We start from the raw sequence: 22,149 nt of genomic DNA, 5'->3' as shown, positions 1-22,149 counted from the left end.
AAACATTTTTCCTCATAGAAATATAATTTTTAAAAAGAGGATATTTGGTTGACCATGAAAAAGTGACAGATTTCCAGAGTGCTTATATTTGGTTGACTATCTATTTTTCTGAAAAAGTTATGTGTAATTCTTATTATATCCTTAATAAAAATTAGATCTTTAATGCTAAGGATCAAATAAGGATAATTGAAGGGCCTTTTCGAAAAAAATAAAAATGTTTCGATTCACGGAAAAGTAACTTTTCCACATTTCTCATGAAAAAAACTTTTCCATAAAACGTTGGAATTATATTTTCATGAAAATATAACTTTTTAATTTCTTTTCTTGAAAACTCTAACAAAAAATATCTCTTTACTTTTCTGTTGACCATATTTTTTTTTTTTCGATGAACCAAATAGGTTTATCTCTAATAGATTCATTCATCATGAAAATCACCAAATAAGTTAAACTTTTAATAACCTCTAAATTCGATTAAATTTAAATCATGATTTAAATGAGGTTATCCATCCGTTTTCTTGACGTCAAAGGATGCGGGCGCGGTGGCTGGCTGTCATGCGTGCCCCGCACCGATTGCCAGCCAGCTTACGAGAGAGCCTTGAAAGACAGCGGCGGGGCCGCAAAAGGACACAGGGAAAAGAGTGCCCATCCACGGTCGCTTTCCCCCTCCCCCGGTCGGGCTCAGACAACCATCCCCCTCTCCCCACCCCCCACTTCCAAGTCGTCAACTAAAGAAAGGCGGTGAAGCTGCGACAAAAAGAAAGAAAAGGAGATTACCTTCTACCAACCCCTCCCCCTGTCTCGCTTCTTCGTTCCTTCCTTCCACCCCAATCTTGTCCAACCCCCCAATCTCACGATCTCCTCTCCTCTCTCCGCTTGATGGTCAAAATATATCTGGACCCACCCTCACCCCGTTCATCAAAGTTCAACTAGAAACAAGCCTTCTTTCTCCTCTCTTTGTTTACTATATATATTATTTATATAGAAGACCCAGACAATTCTGCACCCCAGATCCGATAGCAAATCCAAGATCATTCTTATTTGTTCTTAAATTTGTGAATTCTGAGGTCAGGATGAAAGATATGTTTGAAGATAAGAAAGGTATAATTGCGAGTTTCCACCAGAAGAGTCAGAATCCGCTGCAGCAGCGGAAGAGAGAATGCGTTTCCGATGAAGTCAACAGCAAGAGCAGCGGGGAGTCCAAGAGGAAGAAGATGGAGAACCGTGACAAGGCTCTGGTGGTCGCCGGCAGCGGTGGCGGAGATGGGGCCAGCATCGAGGTGGTGAAGCGGCCGCGCGGCCGCCCGCCCGGGTCCAAGAACAAGCCCAAGCCCCCGGTGATCATTACCCGGGAGGCGGAGCCGTCGGCCGCGATGCGTCCCCACGTGCTCGAGATCCCCGGCGGGCACGACGTGGTGGACTCGCTCGCCCGGTTCGCACGCTTGCGGAACCTCGGGATTTGCGTCTTCTCCGGCACGGGCGCCGTCGCCAACGTCGCTCTCCGCCAGCCCTCCGTCCCCGCGCCGCCGCCACACGGTGCGGTGCCGCCTGCGGGGGCGACCATCGGGTTCCACGGCCCGTTCGAGATCCTGTCCATCTCCGCCACCTTCCTCCCGCCGGCGATGGCGGCGCTGTCCCCGGCCTCCGCCGCTGCGAGCCTGTCGATTTCTTTGGCGGGGCCGCAGGGGCAGATCGTCGGGGGGACAGTGGCAGGGCCGCTGTTGGCGGTGGGGACGGTGGTGGTGGTGGCGGCGGCGTTCTCCAACCCGACCTTCCACCGGCTGCCGGTGGAGGACGACGTATCGATCTCCGTCTCCGTCTCCGGAGGAAACGGCGGCCGCAGCGGCCGCGAAGTGGAGGAGCACGAGCGGCACGTGCATCAGGAGCAACACGAACAGCGGCGCCCCCACGCTCCGCCGCAGGCGGCGGCCCACGCCGTGGTGCCGGCGGCCGAGTCGTGCGGCATGTCTATTTACAGCTGCCACCTTCCTTCGGAGGTCATTTGGGCTCCGACCGCGCGCCCACCGCCTTACTAATTCTAGTAGCTCTCTCTGTTATCATCTCCTTCTCTTTGATGTAAAATTTTCTGTTCTTTGTTTTCAGATTATTAAACTCTTTTAAGTATATCGTTATGTAATTGCCTAGCTTGCCGGTTTGGTTTTCTTATAGTTACACTGTAGGCATTGTGTTAAACTTGAAGCAAGAGGACTTCAGCTTTAAATCCTCCCCTCTAATGTTGTTGGTTTGTTGCATGGATTCTGTTCGTATTTTTGGAGACAATGTGGTCTTCCGGTCGCTCTTCTGTGCTTTTGGAGTCGACCCAAACGAGGAGTTAAGAAAGAGAGAGAAAAAGAGAGGGTGGTGGAAAAGAATGGAGTGGGGGCGTCGGAGATGAACGGCTAGGGTTTGGGTTTCAGTGGGTTGGCAGAGAAGTACAGCAGGGGAGATGCCCACGCGGGCTCTTGCTTGCTCCCTCAGCTCTCTTTTTCTCCGGTCTCCATCGCTCTATCTCCTCTGTGACAGTCGTACGCATGGCTCATTTTTTCTTTGGCACTTGGCAGTGGTGGAAAGAGGCAAAGAAGCTCACTTTTGATTTGAGGAGGGATTTGTGGTTTTGTATATGATGGCGATTTAAGAAGAGAAACAGGGTGGGAGGATGGTGGAGGGTTGTCAAGTACTGCTGCCTTGGTCTTTGTTTGCTGCCTTAAAAGCAACGCCAAAGCGGAGGTAGGAGCAAGACAATACAAAACCTACTTTCCTCATGGATGGAGTGTACTTGGCCATCTGATCGTATCCTCTGAGGAAAGTAAAAGCTTTGAAGTGAAATGGCATTCTCTCTCTCTCCTCCTACCTTCTGCCTTTAATGAGAGAATGGGAGTGGGTGGTGCAGTGGAGTTATGGCTTCGGAGGGTGCTTCCTTTGGTCGGAGCTCTGCCCATCGTGCAAGCGTGGCAGTAGCATGACTGGCTTTTTCTTTGGCTTCTATTTCATCTGAAATTTTTTTGTGTCACATTTCTCTTTTGTAGTTTCTGGAGTTTGCCTTTTTCTTTTTCTTTTTGTTTTTTTTATTTTTTACTTGATCTCTTGGATGTGGAGGCTTGGGATCCGGGTTTGGATCCTCTTTTGCCCCGACATCAGGGGGTATGGAAATTATGGGAGGCGAAGTTAGGTCCAAGGACCAGAGAATAATTGAATGCTGCCCTTCTTTGGTCCAGGTTTTTTTTGTTCAAAAAATCTTCTTGGGACTTGCCCAAGGACTAATTTTATAGTGATAGAATAATGTATTTTATGGTGATACATGCTTTCATGTTTGGATTTCAAGAAGAATGTGTCCGATTGTAAGGTATGCAGTCCATTATGCATGAAGAGTTAATGCAAAACAGTGCAATGGTAGTAGAGTGCAACCTTCTCAAGCTATTGGGCTATTATTCCTCTTACTATATGTATAGATTTTCTTTGGTTTTTTGGGGTTCAAATAATATATTGTTCTTTCTCAACCCATAGTATGTTTAATTTAGGATGTACATGAGGTTTAAAATCTTACAAATTGATCCTGATAAACCACAAACACATATATCTATTCCGAATGATACTCAATCTCTTATCAAATACCGGATTTTTGATTCAATGGCACGTTCCAAAAGATCTTATGGTGATGAAATGACAGTCGGATGGACTATTGTTGCTTATAGTGTGGTCAGGTGCTTAACTATTTCCAGTAGAATGTCATGGAAGAAATCCTTGCCTCAGGGAGGTCTTTGGAATGGAGTTGGCAGCCTTTTATTTGAGCAGTTATCACCACATAAGATTTGGTTGCTGCTGCTACTCTCTCCTATGTAAGACAGCCTAGTGGCCTGGAGTTCAGGGATTAGTCTTAGACCCCCTACCTTTTTATTGATAACAGAGAAGGAACTAGGAAGTAAAGCAAACAATCAAGGATCTAGCATAAAACAAGCCCCAAAGGAGATGCTTCCCCTTCAACCGCTGAGTAGATTAAGAATTTGCAAAAATAAGGAAGGTCATAAGAAAACTGAAAAAAAACTGAAAAAAACAGCGCAGCCATTTAGATACTGATATTGTTCTAACCGAACCTGTGAAAAAAATGAATACCTTCATCACTCTCTTTTTGGCACGAAACTTTGCTATAAAACTTCATTGTAAAACATTTGATTTTCATCTTTTCACATCAAATATTTTTCTTCAAAACTAGATACAGCATCATTACCAAATCGATTTGCAAACCAGATAACACAATCTTTCACAGAAAGATCAATAAATCCAGGCCCAAGGATCAGATTTTTTTTAAAACAGAAATCCATGGAAACCTTAGAATTATTCTCAAAAATTTTATCATGAAATTATGCTTCCTTCGAGAACCTAAGGCCATTCCTTATAGTTCTTGTTGCTGCTGAAGTCCGGCCTGACCCAGGTGCTAAGTAGGAGAGACGCCGGAGGACTCAGTGGAGAGTTGCTTGGGTCATGCAAGGCTGCGATTTAGAATGGGATGTTACGTCCGAGGCTCTGACTCAGGATCGAGCTCCGACCTAAAACAACAAAAATAAAAAAGTCCTTTTATTGCCGGGATGTGTCCAGTGGGGAATCCACCGATGCCTAAATCAGGACGATACTCATAAAACAAAACAAGTTCTCAGGAGTTCGTCTGGGTACTAAAATACTTACTTGGAAGGTTCTCCGAGAGTGAATTATATAGGCAAAGACGAGTGCCTGTTGCCCAGAATTTTGAGTACAAGGGTCGGCTAGGTTGATAGGCCCCTGCATGTTCGAAGAACCAGGCGTTGGCATTTCATACGTAGATTGCACCCCGCACATTTTTCTGGCGCTATTTTAGAAACCGCTCAAGATTACATCGAGGTGTCGCCGGACTTTTAAAATTTAAAGCCATCCTCGCATTTCTAGATTTGCTATGGGGGGGGCTTTGATTGGCCAACCGTATGAGTTGTCGTCGGTTCCGAGGCACATCAGTTCCTATGTTTACACCAAATTATCATAAACTTCAAACTTATGAGAAAAAGCATCTAAAGCTTTAAGTATGCCACCACTAGCGCCCATAACTTGTAAGTCCATGAGATGGTCCATTCATGTTTGATTTCTATAAACTAGGAGGTCTGCACCAATAAGAGAAAAACAATTGTTTGTTGGTTTTTGTTGGCTGAATAGTAGCTTAGATTTCGTTACTTGATTACCTTCATTAATTTGCATCAGTGAAACTAGAACTTGATGCAAATGTGATGGCTAATGAACTCGTAGTTCCACTTAAAATATAGGATTAAATTCTTGACTGGCTCTTGCTGAATAATAAAACTTTAATGTCATGCTTGTCTTTTTTGTTTCACAATGCAAGTTATGATGTTTTTATGGAACACAGAAGCCATCTTATCAATGTAGGAGTAATGTTGCAACCTTAGGTTACAACTGAATGTCTTTTCTGTGGAAGAAGTTATAACTAAATGTCATCTTGACAAGAAATCCATCCATCAAAAAAGAAGAATTGCCAAAAGAAAGGAATAATGAGCAAAAGTAATTCCTGCAACCCTATCTATCCTCTAATAAGCATATGTGTATTTCAAGATATTCCTTCTGAAAGGCAGCTGCCCCATTCTACCAAAAATGAATCGAATAATCTAAGAATAACACAAATCCAAGAATCCTTGCTCTTTCTTTTTTCCCTTGCATGACAAGTTTCTTTGACAAAAATTACTTGCCGCTGAAGAAGCCTCTTTGTGCTCCTGGAAATACTAGTTTAATATGACACTCACTTGGCATAGTACGCCTGGAACATCTTTTTGCTCTATGAAGAGTCAAGCAGTCTGTTGAAGACATTGATATCTAGCTAGATCAATGTTAATTAATATACATCAGAAAATGCTAAACTAAACTAGAACTTTCGGCCTTTCTATATATTAAATTAAATGTGAAACTAGCGACTCAAAAGGGGGAAAAGTTGATGACAATAAATTCTGAATTAGTTGAAATAAAACCACTGGAATAAGTCTAGCTGGATGGAAGTTCTCCACACAACTGAAGAAAATTGGCTGATAGAAGCAAAAGTCTCTTTTCAGATTTTTTCTGATATTCAGAGAAGTCAGAAACTAAAAGAAACAACTTTAAGCAAAAGTCTCTTTGGGTTTGGTATGGGCCTTGGCAGGTGTTTATAAGGTACAAGTTGATTTCTTATGCTGCATTCTTATGCAAACAAGCCTTTCTCATCTCATCCATTTTTCCTACTGCCTGGCTGGATACAATGATATATATCCAAGTCCTCCTTAAGAAATGAAGTCAAATCATACATTCTTCCCACATCTCCAGATGAACATTAAGACAAGATTGGAGGAGCTCAGATGGGTGGCATCCACCAGCAGCATTATTTACACTAACGAGATTCTATAGCTCAGGAACCGCAAGAAGAAAGAAACCATCCACTTGTACACCGGCCAAACACTTGGCTATTTCTTCTTTATTTGCCTTTTTTGCACTCGAGGTAAAGCAAAAGTTAATCTCTTAAAAGACATGATTCCAAAACATGAAGCTTTCATATCTAGGAACAGTAAGATTCAGCTCATTTATATGGTGTCAAAATCTTCTCTCAGTAGTTTCTAGTGTTGGTAGTTCCAATCTTGAAATAGGAAAAGGTCTTCTCTCTTTATTTTTCTGAGATCACCTTTGGCGTGGAGACATGATCAGCCTCTATTCGAGGAAGAGGAATAGGAGAATGAGCCGTATAAGAGCATTTATCTTTATTGAAGACTTCCATCGTTCTGACTCAGTCTCTGATAAAGATTTGACGCCAGATTTTGAAGGGCAAGGGTCCGTGGTCCATTCAACCGGCCATATAAGCAACCAGTCCGAGTAGGAAATTGGACCACATGACATAAAGCTGTAGGGTGATATCAGCTGACAGCTCAAATTGGCGCACATTTCCACCCTTTTATGCATTCGAGATAGCTAGCCACATACAATGGATTGGACAATGGGATGTGTTTTTCTTCGCAAAGTGGGCGCACAAATTTGGATAAAGTTGCCATATATTTGAATTTGCTCCTCAAATCGCACTCGCCGACTATCCCTGTATCGCATCACCTCAACCATTTGGCACAACTAATTGGATTTCATGCTTTTCTGTATGATGTCTTCATGCAATATCCATTGAATCGTTTTCTCGAGGATCCATTGAATTGTAGTTGTTGCCACCGGATCCCGGAATGCTGACATTGATCGCCCTTATGGACCTATTTATAACTGGAGTTCCGAATCTTCTAGCATCTTAATAAACTTATGATTATGCTGCAACAAACTGCTGACATGGCATATCAGCCTTAGAGACGTGTTGTAATAACATTGTTCGTGGCGGAGTTAGGCGTGCCTTTGAAGCAGTGGAAGGCTAAACTGCTTCCCCTATGGAGGTGCTCTGTTCAATATGCCTCAATGGCTGAGGTTGCCAAGCCAAGTTGGGAAGTGGCAGTCTTAGAGGTTGGTCCCTTTTGTTCTACTTAGCTTGCTGTCCATGCCTATGGAAGAAGGCCAGGCTAGGATGTCTTGAAGGAGACCTGGATATGCTGGGACCGCCGCATGGGTTGTGAGTTAGACGAGTCCTTATACACCACATCATGCTAGTTATTAATTGGATGAAGAAAGTAACCATTTTGTCAAAATATGTGATGCTTTAAGGAGATTAGTAACTCTTGAGTGGTGCTCCCTTGTGGGACGAGTCTGGATGCTCTGCCTCTCGAGGCGTTGTTTTGACCATTTGGAGCAATAGAAATACGACACACATCTATCGATTTGAGAGAAACGATGATCGATTGAATTGATCCAAGCCATTCAAAGCCTTACAAAAAGGAGAAAATGCTTTTGTAAACTCATCATATTTGAGGAAGTTCCAGATACTCTTTCTATTGCCCTAAGGAAAGCTTCTATAGTGCCCACTCTTCAAGTTGTTATAGAAGCAGACTTGGGTGGCGATTTCGCCATTTTCTTCCTTCTTTTCTTTTGGGAGGTTGGCGTTCCTCTTAACCCCTTTGCCCCTTTTTTTTTTGGGATAAACTCTCCCTGAGAATGACATCTTCAGAATCAAGTAGAGACGCCTTGGCTTGATTTATGGGAGGCTAGAGAGAAGGTTGAAGACTGTTGAGGCGGAGGCCAAAGTTGGGTCCCTCAAAACTCGGCCGGTAGTTGAGAAGGATTAGACCCAAGCGGCGATGCTCCGAGTGGCTGTGGCGGAGGAGGAGTTGAAGATTGCCTGATTTTGGGTTGCCCTAGCTGAGAAGGAAGCTTTCTGGGAGATAAAGAAGTTCAAGGCATCAGGATCTACAACACATGGCTTGCTCTAACTGCAGTCAAGATTTTCATGGAGGTCTTCAATGAATGTCAAAGCCAAGTGTCAAAGCTACTCTCCTAGGCCGACTTTAGTAGCCTCAACCTTACTACGGATAGCGATGCCAAAGTCGAGGTGCAGAGCAATGATAGAGAAGACGGAGAGCTGTTGAGCCTCAAGAAATAGGCTTATTCTACGGGCCATCCTCTTTTGCTTCATCGACGGGAGCTCGACTAGCCTGGGGTGCCTATCTTTTGTAGTTGTCTAATTTGGTGTTTGAGTTGTTGTAATCATACGTTATTTTAATAAAATGGAAAACTTTTAATTTATACATACAATTTTCATTGCTTATTGTTTGAGGTGCTTGCCTAAAGTCATCAAGATAGACTAAATTAGGCTAGGAATATAAGTTTCTGAGATTGACTGAATAAAATTGGGAAGCTGAGATATATTATAGCCGAACAGGCCTAAGTACTCGAGATTGATTGAATGTTGTGAAATAAAGTCGTGATATCATAATTTTTGGGAGGACTAGCCAAAATGAGAATAAGATCATGACAAGACAAGATCACAATAAGATAAGCCAGGAGGGACAACCAGAATAATTTCCAAGCAATGAGTGTCGAATATCCATGAAGTGTCTGAGATCAATAAGAAAACCATTGCGCTCTAGACAGATAATTTTCAAATCATCTTGTTGGAGTAGAATATTATCCTTTGTGGGCCTTGATGAAGAAAGAACACTTGGCCGAGGTCAAGTATAAGAGCCAGTGGGCCTACTGGGACCTTGGGGGCCTACAAACCTTAAGAAAACATGAGGACGAGTAAAAAGATCTGCATGCTTGTTTGTACCTCGAAGGCCAACAAGGCTTGAGGATATACAAGGATAAGTAGAAAGGCCAGGAGAACTACTCGAACCTCAAGGTCTAACAGGCCTTGAGAATATATGAGGGCGGAGGGCGATTATAATGGCCAGCGAGCCTTCTTGCACCTCGTAGGCCAATGGGCCTTAAGGATATATGAGGATGAGTATAAGGGCCAATATGCCTACTCGAACCTCGGGTGCCTACATGCCTTGAGACTACACAAGGGCGAGTATAAGGGCCAGCGGGCCTACCCGCAACTCGAGAGCCAACAGGCTTTGAGAATATATGAGGACTAGTATAAGGGCTAGTAGGCTTGCTCGCACCTCGAGAGGCCAAGGGGCCTTGGGAATACACGAGGGTAAGTATAAGGGCTAACGGGCCTGCTCATACCTCGAAGGCCAACGGACCTTAAGGATACACGAGGATATGTATGAGAGCTAACATGCCTACTCTCACTTCGAGGGCTAGCAAGCCTTGAGTTGGCATACACTTTTGGTGATCAAGCCACATGTGCCTCCTCGAGCTAGGATTTCTTAGATTGGAAATCTTTCAAGGTTGTTGGTTTCCATAGATTGATACGACCTTTAAAGCTTTAGCCCCTAAGGAAAATTTGAAACACAATTTCGTTGATGGTTAGCAATAAAAAACACAGATTCAAAAATTTGATTCTTACTAGTTTTACATCTTGTCATTATTGAGGTTCAAAATCTTCGAGTTCGGTTGTTCAATGTGAATGCGTCCCATCCGATTGGGCTAAATCATCATTTCACTAGGGTCGAAGAGCTTGAGCTTCTTACTGCAGGGCTTTAGTTGGATGAGTACTTTCCTATCTCTGGAGGGTCCGCCCATCCCGACCAAAGCTCTGGTGGTCGCTCACGTACCGGCCGAGGTACCCTCGCTGGATGAGTACTTTGATCGTGTCCTTCAGTTGAAAGGATTCCTTGATGTCATGATTGTGGTCTTTGTGGAGTTGACAATACTTGCCCATGGCCTTCTTCATAGAGATTTGTAGCTTTTGAGTAGGTAGTCTTGATCCTGAATCTCCATTAGAAACTAGGCTTTTGGCATGCTGAGAGGGGTATACCGCTCAGACCTCAAGGGTGGGCTCTGAGGTTGTGCAACACTCCACTCTTCTCGGTCGTGCCTCCTTCTTAGATACTCTTTCTCGTAGTCATTACACCTACCACTTATTGCTCTTGCTGCCTCTTTTCAAATAGAGATGACCTCCTCGGCATTGATATACTTATCTACCCGAGCTAGGAGCTGGCCAAATCCTTCAGAGATATCTTCTCTAGAGAAAAGCTACATCACGAGTTTCTTAGCCCGTTCATCATCTTGGCTACCATAATGGGGTGATCTAGCTCGTGCACCTCTAGCTCTTTGGTGCTGAATCGGCCGATGTAGCTTCTGAGAGATTTATTTTTCTCCCTGCTTAATAAGAAATAAGTTGGTCAAAACTTTTCTTTGCCTTCTGCTATTGACAAAGTGATTGGAAAACTAGCGACCAAGCTGGTCGAAAGAGTAAATAAAGTTTGGTCAGCAACTCAAGTACCAAAGCTGTGCCACCTTCCTTAGAGTGGTTGGAAAGGCACATCACATTATGGCCTCCAATGCTCCTTGCAACAATATGAGAGCTTTAAATCTCTTGAGATGATCAACTGGATCATGGGTGCCATCGTAGAGCTCAAATTAAGATACCATGAACTCTTTTGGCAAGGGTTCTTCCATGATTTCTTTGGTAAAAGGAAGCTCACTCCTCATCTTAAACTCGTCGCAGACTTCGATTTTCTATCGCTGCGGGACTTTGATCTAGTTGCTCGTCTCCTTGATCCTACATTTGAGATCCATCTCCCACCTAAAGACCTTTCCTAGTCGATGCTGAGAGATCACCAGGATTGGAGTTGGCTTCAGAAGGGGACTAATAGCAGCTCTACTTTTGGCTTCTCTCATAACCCTAAGGGTGAAGATGGCTGCACCTCTAGATAAGATTGCCTTGGCGATCTGGCAGATCTACCAAAGGGGAAGGACTTGCCGTTGCAGGTCCTTCACCATTACTATGAGAGCTTACACTTGTTGAGCCAACATGCCCGGTTCCAACAACGGAGACCCTGGAAGGCTATCCTATAAGCCATTAGATTTGACTCCTAGGTGATTGTTCCTTCTACACTTCATGGCTTTTCTCCCTCTATTCCCACAAGTAGTATCAATATATTGCCACTAGATCCTGAAACACTAATGTAGATCGCCCCCGTGGACCTACCAGACAACTAAAAGAGGTGATGGCTTGCTGGATTGGCTTCGGCCGGGCACTCTGATGCTCAAGTTAGTAAAGATTTTTTTTGAAATAAAGGAAGAAAGAAAGAGACCAAAAGAAGAACATAGGAATAGGGTCTTCCTTAGGTTCAAATAATTTACTTCACTCTTGCTGAGAGTATGTACTTATTTATAGTCGGAGCCCCAAATCTTTTAGGACTGCAACCTAATAAACTCAAAGTCATGCTGCAACATATTACTGACATAGTGTAATAGCCTTGAGGACGTATCGTAACAACTAGCACTTGGCGGAGTTGAACACATCTTTGAGATGGTGGGAGGCCAAGCTGCTTCCCCTGTGGAGGATCTCTGTTCATCATGGCTCAAAAGCTGAGGTTATCAAACCAAGCTGGAAAGTGTCGATCTTAGAGTTCAGATGCTTCTGTTTTGCTCATCCTACTGTCTACGCTTATGCAAGAAGGCTAGGCTAGGATTTTTTGGAGGAGACCCAGGTGTGTTGGGATTGGCGTATGGGCTATAGGCTGAATGAATCCTTATGCATCACATCATATCGATTATTAATTGCCACAATAGTAGTATTCCACTTCAAAAAAATTTCAAAAGAAAAGAACCATAATATCTGTTTATTAGGGTCTACTATCAAAATATTCAAGTATTGCTTGAATCATAAAAATTAGGAAGGAGTGATAGAAGAGTCGACATCCTTTCCCCTAAGGAGTTTGATGGGAGGGGGCCAAGTAGGCATGGCAATAGGTAGGATAGTCGCAAAATTTGCCCTATCTATATCCGAACCCATTTAAAATTTTACTATCTAAACCCATACCAAATCTGATTAAAAATATGCCTAAAACTTTCAAACCTGTCCCAACAAAAAATGGTAAATCTATCAGGTACCTAAACCCACCCGATAAATTTTTATTCGAATCAGGTTATTCAGGTCAAGTACCTAACCCAAAATTACAAAAAAAAAGGAGTGGGGCGGTGAAACAAAGGGAAAGACCTCAGTATAATAAGCTGAATATAACTAATATCAAGCAAAAATTGATAATAGATCAAACTTGCAATTCAAACTTGTACAAACAACAATAATTAATAATACCAACATTCAGTCCATAATCCCCTCACCCCGCTATTGTATATACATAGTTTTATAAAATTTTATAAAAAATATACATTATATATAATCGAGTTCATGTAACACTTGAGAGGGTCAAATGCCAAATCTATTCTAAATCCTAACAGGTTTTAATTTTAAATTCCAAAGCCACATCCTTCCCAAAACCCTATATGATTCTACTAAATGGATCTTATTAGGAATTGGAACAGGTCGGATACCCGAAGAAATCTGATTCTCCTAAATGGATCCTATTATGTTCCTTCTAAATTTTTAGATATTTTATTTTCTGATTTCTGTGAATATTCTTACACTAGATTGGTATAATAAATCTGATTTACTAAAAACAAAAAGTATTTTGAGTGGTACTAAGTAGGATCCTCCATTTGGCAATAATGGTGTTATAATGTTCTTCCCAGGTGATGTTCGAGTTGAAGGAGCTTTGGACGAAAGGTGCATATATGGCTAGAAGATCAAAATACCATGGCTATTTATCGTCACTGGTTTTCCGAGGTTTTGGTCGTTCTTGGAAATACTGGGCAAATTATGGTTCCAGTCTTAACTTGCTGGCTGGCTGCAGCTACCCATCCTTTACTACAGTAAAAGTGTGAAAAGCCGACGCTTAAATGCCGACGCTAAGGGAAAGCGTCGGCATTTCCTGCTCCTGCGCCAACCTTTCCCGACGCTCTGGGTGAGCGTGGGAAATTTGAAGCATTGGACGACGCTTAAACGCGTCGTTGTAGACTTGAGGCTACAACGACGCTTATAAGCGTCGCCAAGGCCCCCTTAAAACACAGCGCCCGACCCCAAGCCCGCATTCTTGCCCTAGCTACTCCCGATACCCCTTATTTTTCTCTCCGGCGCTGCCCTTGCCTTCGTCTCCGGCGCTGCCCCCATCTCCCTCCTCTCCGGCGGCTGAAAGCCACGAATCGGACTTCCTTGACGCCAACGGCCACGTTCCAGAAGGCCTACCTCCTCTCCGGCGTCCCGAGGTAGTTTCTCCTACTCCATTCTCTCCCTCCGTCTCGCTTGTTCTCCTCCTTCTCCTCCTTCCTCAACACGCTCCTTCTCCTCTTCTTTGGTATAAGCCTTGATCGAGCTTCGTCCTCGAGAATCACACCAACTATGGCAAAAATATGTTTTAACAAGATCGGAGCAGCTCAAACTAGGTTAGTGCCTCCTTTGTAATGGAGATGAGCAACATTTGATATTAGAGACATCAATATGTGCTGTAAACGATAAGCCACCTACTAAATTTTTTCTCTGCGGAGAAGATGGATTAGGATCGACAAGATCGTGCCTACTGTCTAGACTCTTTTCAGCACTTCTAGGTTACTAATAGATTTTATTATCATGATTCTGCATCATCGACTGCTGTAGTCTCAGGTTAACTTTGGCTGCTCCATTATATTTGAGCATATGAATGAACACCAATGGCTGCAATTTACTTAGGTTAACTTTACTGAACTGGTTTTTTTCTATGCAAGTAAATTGGCTAAACTTTTTCAATATCAATGGCACCAGTCTATTCAGTTGGAATGATCTTGAAATGCTGATCATCATTGCTAACATCAAATCTTGTCATTTTTTCCTTTGTATAATGGAAGAAACTTGCTCTGCAGTGTATGAGGTGTTGGCTAATGCTTTTCTTGGCATACCATTCATATGTTAAAATGTACTAGCATTTTGCAAGATTTAACAGGTGGAATTATCCATGCATGAGGTGTGCCAGGTACAATTTGAGCTTGTATCATCAAGTAGTGATGTCTCTCTAATTTTAGTTCATCATCTGATGTGTATTCGTGCGACCATGCATTCTCCATGCATTCTCTCAGGTGTCTCGATTTGGTTCTCGCACAAATAATGGTTATATGGTACATTTAGAATCCAGGTAGAAAATCCTTGGTGGAATTATAAGTCTGTAGTGGACGGGTTGAGTAACGTCCATATAGTTGTGCACAAGTGTTGCTGTACTACCTCTGATTAGTTGGTCGCGCTACTAGTAGTATTATGGCTACTAGTAGGGTTACAACTTCAATTCATTTGTTGTCAAGATGTGAACCTTGGGTACCGTTATTTACTTTCAATTTAAACTAAGCTATGTTGGTCTTATTATTTTTCTCTGTTAAATGGGAGTTCTGGAACTTTTAATGGTTCTGTCAATTTTGTGGATGATGTATTATTGACCCAAATTCAGGTGCTGATAGCAACGTGCAACATGTTAGATGGTTCTGGCCGTCATGGTTGATTCATTTTGTGCATAACGTATTTTGTCTCATTCGAGTCATTACATCAAATGATCTGGTCTGAGTTTAGTTTAAGACCAAGGCATATTTGTGAACCTGTTGGTGTCAATGCCTGTCCTCCATACCAAATACATTCTTTCTTGAGAGTTTGGTATGACTGTTTTATTTATGGACAGGAGGTTGTTCGGATCGAAGCTTCCCTCGTGAGACAGTAAAACTGACCCTTTGATCGTGAATCCTTGTCTTATCAAGTTGGGCGAGGACTGATTGTATCAGATCTGGTAATGTTTGTGCCTGACCAAAGCCTGTACTGGTTGCAGGTTTTGGTTTTGCTTTAGGGTTGTCTGATTGTCTCTTGGTCTTATTAGGAGTACTCATGAAGTTCCGCTTTGGGGAAGTGGTTTAATGAAAACAGGGGAAAATTTGGTTGTGTATTACTATTTGGTAGGGTTTTAGAGCAATCAGTTTTCCAGAACAGGTTTTATGAAAATAACGAAGCATTTTAATAAAACTCAACTTCAAAATCACTAGGAAAAGGAGGTGCGTCCAGTTTCCTTATTTGATTTTCTAATTGTTTTTTTTTATTTTCTGTTAAAAAAGACTTCCTTTCCTTTTTCATAGGTTTGCTTGTGAGCATAAAGCATCTGTTCCGTAAGTCCTTTTTTTGGTGGAGCTGGGTTAAAATTTCTTTAAAGCAATAATTTATCTGATGTTTTTAGTGTTGGGAGTTCCTAATGTTATGAAACTAGTTGTTTCTCTTTCTTTTGTCAATTTTGTTAAATGCATAGAGATGCATGGCCTCTTTGGTGCATGGAGTTCTTTGTGATCTTGTTAATTGAATTTACAGCATGGTTAATTTATCAAGGTTTCAGAAATAATCAAGTTCTGTTTACAGATGTTTGAAATGATATTGACATCAGTTAACAATACCTGAGTTGATGACCGATTTGAATGATTAATGAAAACATGATAGGAGATATTCTAAAAATTTGCATGGAATGTTTAGATAGGATAGGTGTCAGACCCACTGCGCGTGTAGGTCCTCCTTCCTGTTGATGGACAGCATGGAAGTTCTAAGGGCAGCTTCTAACTTTCCCTTCTTGATTTTTTTTTTATTTATTTATACACCAAGAAACATTCTGCAAGGAGCCAAAATAGGGATAGTAATCAGCTGGTCCTAAGGATCTGACATAAATCTGACTTGATCTGACCCGAATCGACCCGTTAGAAAACCAGAAATATCCGACATGAACCCAACAACAGCCATATAAGGCCATACTTCGCTTTGCATCTAGAGGATATCATATCAGGTTAAAAGGTGTGTAACATGCAAACCCTGTACTTCTATGTTATGCCTTATTTGAGAGTTTTAGCAGTTAGACCTTTATTAATTTTCACAACCAAATATAATGAAAAACACGGTGTTTTTTTTTAAATTTTTGCATACTCAAATTTCAAACTGTGGTGCAGTGCGTTAGTGTAGCTGTTCATTATTATTTGGTTAGTGGAATTTGATCCTCCAGATTATCCTTGGTAATAAAGTAACAAGAATATTTAATTATTTGCCATTATCATAGATTTTATTATTTAACCAAATATTGATTCTTTTTTGTGCATTCCAGGTAACAATATGCCTCGAGGGAGACGATTTAGAGATGTGGAGTTCCAGCATTCTCAAGTGGGATCTACTTCTGAGCAGTCCCTGCAGTCCCAGCAGCCATGTGAGCACCAGCAGCACGAGTCAGGATCTCAGCACGAGCCTCCTGCTGATTGTCCGGAGGATGAGCTCCGGATCCAGGGTAATTCGATTTAAAGTTCATATTTTATGTTCATATTTGTCTTCAACTTTTTAAGACTTTTTAATTTTAATAGATGGACAAGGGACGGTGAGGACGAGACGGGGACCCACTCAAGCAAAGGATGTGTGGAAGCTTCCTCCGGGTGAGAAGATCATCATCCGATGCAACGAATTGGGGCAGCCCATCAATAGAGCTGGAAGTCTACTATCAAGCTTTTTAGGATCGGTTGCACGCAAGGGTCAGCTGTGTCCACTCAACTATACGAAGTGAAATGACATGCTTCCTTCGTATAAGGTTGAGCTTCTTAGACTTATACAGGTAATGAATTGAATTTATTCTTTTTAATTCGACACCTCCTGTATATTAATTTGCTTAGTATCATAATTTTATTTTAGATGTTTAATATTATTATAACATTCTGAATCTTGTTGTAGGATAAGTTTGTACTCCCTCCAGAGAGCCATGATTGGGTGCTAAAGTCCCTCAATCGCAAATGGAAAGAATATAAAGCAAAATTGAAGACGGACTTCAAGCACGAGGGTATGACAGAGGAGGAGGTTGCTCGTGTGACTCCTCCTGATGTATACCCTCAGCAGTGGAGGGAGCTTGTTCACTACTGGTTTTCTGAAAGAGGACAGGTCACGTATATTGTTTCAATATTTTATATTATATTTATTATTAATATAGATTGCGAATATATACATTGAATCATATTATACTGTGTGCTTTTATTTTGGCAGACATATTCTAATATTGGCAGAGCTGCACGAGCATCTCAAGCAGTTCCTCATACTTCAGGCTCGAAGAGTTATGCGAGACGTAGAAATGAATTTGTAAGTTCTTTTGAAACTATTTGATATTTTACTAACATATAGCACGTATCATGATATATAGTTTGCCAATATACTTTCCGTATGTGTAGATGGTAGAGCATGGAAGGGAGCCTGGTGAGGTAGAGTTTTATAAGATGACCCACACTCACCGAGATGGCAGCTTTGTCCGGGACGAGTCGAGAGATATAGTTGTATGTATTCATTTTTTATTTGTTCAGAATTTTCTTATTAATTTTACTTCTTTTAAAATATTAATGTGACTGTTTTTTTTCTTGAGAGAGATATAGGAAAGAGCTACAACTCTTATTTCAGAGCGCGTCGGGGAGTCATCATCATTCGACGCGGCCAGTCGCGTCGAGGCTCAGGTCTATGCTGAATTGATGGGCCCAGAATGCTTTGGTCGCGTGAGGGGTTACGGTGTCGGAGTTACCCCCACTCAGCTGTCTGCAGTGAGCCGATATACCCAAGATGCCAGACAAGGTACTAGCACTGCAGAGGTAAGTAGTTTGAAGACAGAGATGGCACAGATAAAGCAGTCATATGAGACAAGGATAGAGGAGATGAGGCAGAGTCATATGACTGATATGGCGGAGTTGAAGCAAAGCCAAGAGTTGAAGATACAATCTTTGCAGGACCAGCTTGACCATATTTCATCCTTTTTGCAGAGATTTGCTCCTCCGGTACATAACTAAATCTATTTGAATATTTTATGTAATTATAATGTATTCTTGTATGAGCGTGATGACTTTCGTATTTTTAGTTTCTAAAATATTTTTTTTTCTTGTAGGTTGATGATACTTCATCTACTCGTAGAGATGATGATGCCGACCCTTGATACATATTGTAGATTGTGTACTTAGGAATTTGACTTGTATGCTTTAAGAATGTTTTTGAAGTACAATGTAATCAAATATGATAATATGAATATTTTGAATGAAAAGTTCTTGTTTGTGAAATTAGTATGTTCTTCAAATATGAACTACTTTATCTACTTCACCTTATCTTACTTGGGGAATGGCTCTATGTTGACTTGACAGGAACATGGTTTCAGGACAGGCAGTCCGGCTGGACAACTTGACTCCCACGAACTAGATGAGGTAACTGGAATACATCTTCTTCATGCAAGTAAACTGTTCATTCTATTTATCCACGGCTTGATAAGATACTTTTTCTTTCATATAAGGTTTAATCACATTACTCTAATATAGGGTTTTTCTATTTATCCACGGCTGGATAATTGGTCGTATAAGGTTTGAATGTGGAGCATGTATGTGGAATTCTTCTTTCTTTCATATTTATGTACGAAATAAATATTGATACCAATTGACAACCTAATGATTCTCTGACTGCTGTTTGTAATTTCTCATGTCTGATGTAGTGCTGTAAGTTTAATCACATTACTCTAATATAGGGTTTTTCTATTTATTTTATGTTGTAGTATATATTCTGCTCAATTGCCTCATTGAATCCAATCTTGCAGATACTTATAAAGTTGGAAGATAACAGATTAATCGAAACTGTAGGGATACCTGTTGAGGAAGATAAAGGTTCATTTCGCCTTACTGCATGCGTATCATCACAGGTATAATTGTAAGACTTGGATCACTATTGTTGACATGAGTTTCTCTATTGCTGCTGCTGCTGTTGTTATTTCCCATGGAAAATACTGCTTCTGCTTGCATACATATCATGTGCGGTGCTTTGTGAATGTAGGTATTGGCTATAGAGGAGCTCTTCAGACATAGGGTGACAAATGTTGTCTTCATGGGCATGGGTGAACCAATGTTGAATCTGAAGTCAGTTTTGGAAGCACATAGGTGCTTGAATAAGGTTCTAAATTATTTTCCATTAAATATCTCTGGCGAAAATACGATGTAATTAGAACCTGGATCTTGAATTAAAAGTATGATTTAGATTCTTTATCTGTTTGACATTGCGACAAAAAAAAATAATCTGATATATGTGTGATTATTGCTTGGTTTTACAAACAGTATCCCAATTGCCAACAAAAAAAGATGCTAATAATTTTTTTTTCCCTGATAACTTTGCTAGAGAAAATAATGACCTATAGTGTTGCATTTGCAATATATATTATTCTTATGCATTTTTATATTTTCTATTAGTTTTGTATAGCATATACACTGTAATGCATCCCTTGACGTCCTTTTTTTAATGACTAAACTTGAATCCTGCCTTATTTAAATTTTCATGTCATAGCGGCATGACTTTCCCAGTGCATATAGTGGAATATTCATATTATACTGGTGCTTACAGTATCCAGGACAGTTGCATTCGATTCTCTTCTCTTGTTTGCTTTTATACTGGTGCGAACAACTCTTAGCTATCACATGAGGCTATTATCAAGTGCCATTAGGTAACTCTGTCTGTCAGGCAGGGCCTGCACCAATCTAAGTTACCTCAGTCTAGCATTATCTTGCCCAGTGAGCTTTATCTGGATTTCAGCTCTATCTTCACGAATTTAAGTTTTTGTGTTCCTCCTGCTGATGTGTAGTTTTTTTTGGCTTTTATGGGGCTCAAGCATACATGCTCCAAACCAGGAACTTCGAAAAATGTTTGTTCCCAGTGCAAAGTCTTACCCCTTAGATGCGTTAATGGATGACTGCAAGGACTATTTCCTCCAAACTGGACGCAGAGTAACCTTTGAGTATACACTTTTAGGTAGTTGACCAGAATTTAACTTGTACCTTGTTTGATATTTTGTTTAGTAGTATGAATTTTGATGTGCTAACCATTTCTTTTCAAATCATGGATATGGGCAGCTGGTCTCAATGATAGAATAGAGCATGCAGTAGAACTTGCAGAAATGCTTCATTCGTGCGGTCGGGGTTATCATGTGAACCTGATACCTTTCAAACATATAGAAGGTTCTGAATACCGAAGGCCATATAAGAAAGCGGTATCAACTTGATGGATTACACATTCAATTCTGTTTTTTGGTTCCTAATAGAGCAAGCAGCAGAGCTTGGTTGACTGGGCTCGCCCCAAGCTTAATGGCAATATTGTAGAGATGATGATGCCGACCCTTGATACATATTGTAGATTGTGTACTTAGGAATTTGACTTGTATGTTTTTAGAATGTTTTTGAAGTACAATGTAATCAAATATGATAATATGAATGCAATCAAAGTTCTTGTTTGTGACTCATATTTTGTTATATATGTGATTCAGTGTATTTGTTTCTATTGTTTTGTAAGAATTTAATGTACACAGAGTATTTAAAAATTACTTTTTCAAAAAAATTTTTAAAAAAAAAATTTAATGCCGACGCTTATAAGCGTCGGGAAAAGCAACAGGAATTACACCTAATGGCACGCCTTTAACGACGCTTTTAAGCGTCGGCTTAAACCCGAAGTAACCAACCCTTCTCCCCGACGCTTATAAGCGTCAGAGTCTAATAGAAGAAACGACGCTTAAAAGCGTCGGGAAAATCGAGCCTTTAACGACGCTTTTAAGCGTCGGCCAGTCTGATAGAAGAAACGACGCTTAAAAGCGTCGGGAAAAGCAACCCTTCTCGCCGACGTTTATAAGCGTCGGCGTATGATAAAAGGAACGACGCTTAAAAGCGTCGGCATAGACCAATGACGCTTTTTTAACGTGTCGGGCTAAACCCGGCCCACGCCCACCTGCCCGACGTCTGAGCCACGCTTTGCGAAGCGTGGGCTGGGAATTCGCTGACGCTTATAAGCGTCGGTAAAGACAAAAAAAAGCGCCGGGAGTTATTCCTTCTTTTGTAGTGCTTCCAAGCTGCTTCGCCAAACGGTGGACTGGTCCTTGGAAGTCCATAGACAACAATATATGGAGTAACTGTCTACCAAATTAATGTAGGACATGCTGCTCCTCAGAGTTACGTTCGACGAATAAATACATAAGCATCATATGGAACTGTCTGTTGTTGGGGTTTCCAGGGAGTGAAGGATATCTTGCCAATGTAAAGATGTCTCAATATTAAAGCACTAGATATGCCGACGCATAAGTTCTGCTAAAATTTAGAGGAGAAGAAAAATATCTAGCTGAAAGTTTCCCATAATGCATTCACCTTATGGTGTCATACTGTCATCACAAGTTGTATATAATTCCTAATAATAATAATAATTTTAAAAGGATAAAGCTTGCTAGGAAGTTATGTTGATAAAGATGTTGGAGTGTGTGGAGACCCAAGGTATTTCAGATTACACATGGATGTATTCCGGATCGAAATCTTGGATAGAAAGCTTCTACAGGTTTTCAGCAGCAGTAGAGTCGACCTCAGCATGCAGTGCCGGAGTCGACTCGCACGGTGCCGGAGTCGACTTGCGCTTTGCCGGAGACGACTCAAGCTTTGTCCAGATTTCGGATGTTTCTGTCTCGCCTGAGAGAGTCAATTCGCGCAATCTGGAGTCGACTCGCATTGTGCGGGAGTCGACTCGTGCTTTGCCGGAGTCGACTCCAGCTCGGACGAAATTGCTGAAACGGGCGTAAAGAGTATTTTTTGGAAAATCTCAAGGATATAAATTCGTGGCCAAAAAACTCTGGGAATAAGGAGGAGGTTGTGACGGCTAGGGTTACAACGAGATAGAGAGAAAGACTTGAGAACGTGAGAGATTGAGGGGGAGAGTTTTTTTTTCTCTTGTAAAAGGAAGAAGGGTGTTTCTTCTTTGTTCGAGCAATCAGTTTGTGATTGACTCGG

At 41.4% G+C, this 22,149-nt stretch overlaps 2 protein-coding genes across 4 annotated transcripts; both read left to right on the top strand.

Moving 5' to 3' along the window:
- Positions 1-692: 692 nt before the first annotated feature.
- LOC103695634 (AT-hook motif nuclear-localized protein 17-like) lies at positions 693-2,223 on the top strand. The gene has a single exon (XM_008777006.6). It carries the CDS (start codon positions 1,071-1,073, stop codon positions 2,031-2,033), a length of 963 nt encoding a protein of 320 aa, XP_008775228.1. The 5' UTR covers positions 693-1,070; the 3' UTR covers positions 2,034-2,223.
- A 14,192-nt stretch (positions 2,224-16,415) lies between these two features.
- On the top strand, positions 16,416-18,377 carry LOC149753192 (uncharacterized). 3 transcript variants are annotated; one of them, XM_089924353.1, is made up of 7 exons: positions 16,416-16,628; positions 16,711-16,946; positions 17,063-17,266; positions 17,369-17,461; positions 17,551-17,652; positions 17,749-18,141; positions 18,249-18,377. In XM_089924353.1, the coding sequence occupies exons 2-7, from the start codon at positions 16,905-16,907 to the stop codon at positions 18,294-18,296; spliced, it is 882 nt and encodes a 293-aa protein (XP_089780479.1). In that variant the 5' UTR covers positions 16,416-16,628; positions 16,711-16,904; the 3' UTR covers positions 18,297-18,377. The 3 variants fall into 3 exon arrangements, with proteins under 3 accessions (XP_089780479.1, XP_089780478.1, XP_089780477.1); XM_089924352.1 differs by having other exon boundaries at positions 16,702-16,946; XM_089924351.1 differs by having other exon boundaries at positions 16,416-16,946.
- The last annotated feature ends 3,772 nt before the right edge of the window (positions 18,378-22,149 follow it).

Source organism: Phoenix dactylifera, chromosome 7 (genome assembly GCF_051530095.1).
Source record: "Phoenix dactylifera cultivar Ajwa chromosome 7, Ajwa_hap1_PhDact_Kaust_v1.1, whole genome shotgun sequence".
Taxonomy (NCBI): domain Eukaryota; kingdom Viridiplantae; phylum Streptophyta; class Magnoliopsida; order Arecales; family Arecaceae; genus Phoenix; species Phoenix dactylifera.
This window is presented reverse-complemented; position numbering and strand designations above follow the sequence as displayed.

Excerpts from the sequence above, each read along its gene's own strand:
- LOC103695634 (XM_008777006.6), top strand. The coding sequence starts at position 1,071 with ATGAAAGATATGTTTGAAGATAAGAAAGGTATAATTGCGAGTTTCCAC.
- LOC149753192 (XM_089924353.1), top strand. The coding sequence starts at position 16,905 with ATGCTTCCTTCGTATAAGGTTGAGCTTCTTAGACTTATACAG. Across the intron at positions 17,462-17,550 it reads CGAGACGTAGAAATGAATTT|ATGGTAGAGCATGGAAGGGA; the intron begins GTAAGTTCTTTT and ends CCGTATGTGTAG. Across the intron at positions 18,142-18,248 it reads TGCAGAGATTTGCTCCTCCG|GTTGATGATACTTCATCTAC; the intron begins GTACATAACTAA and ends TTTTTCTTGTAG.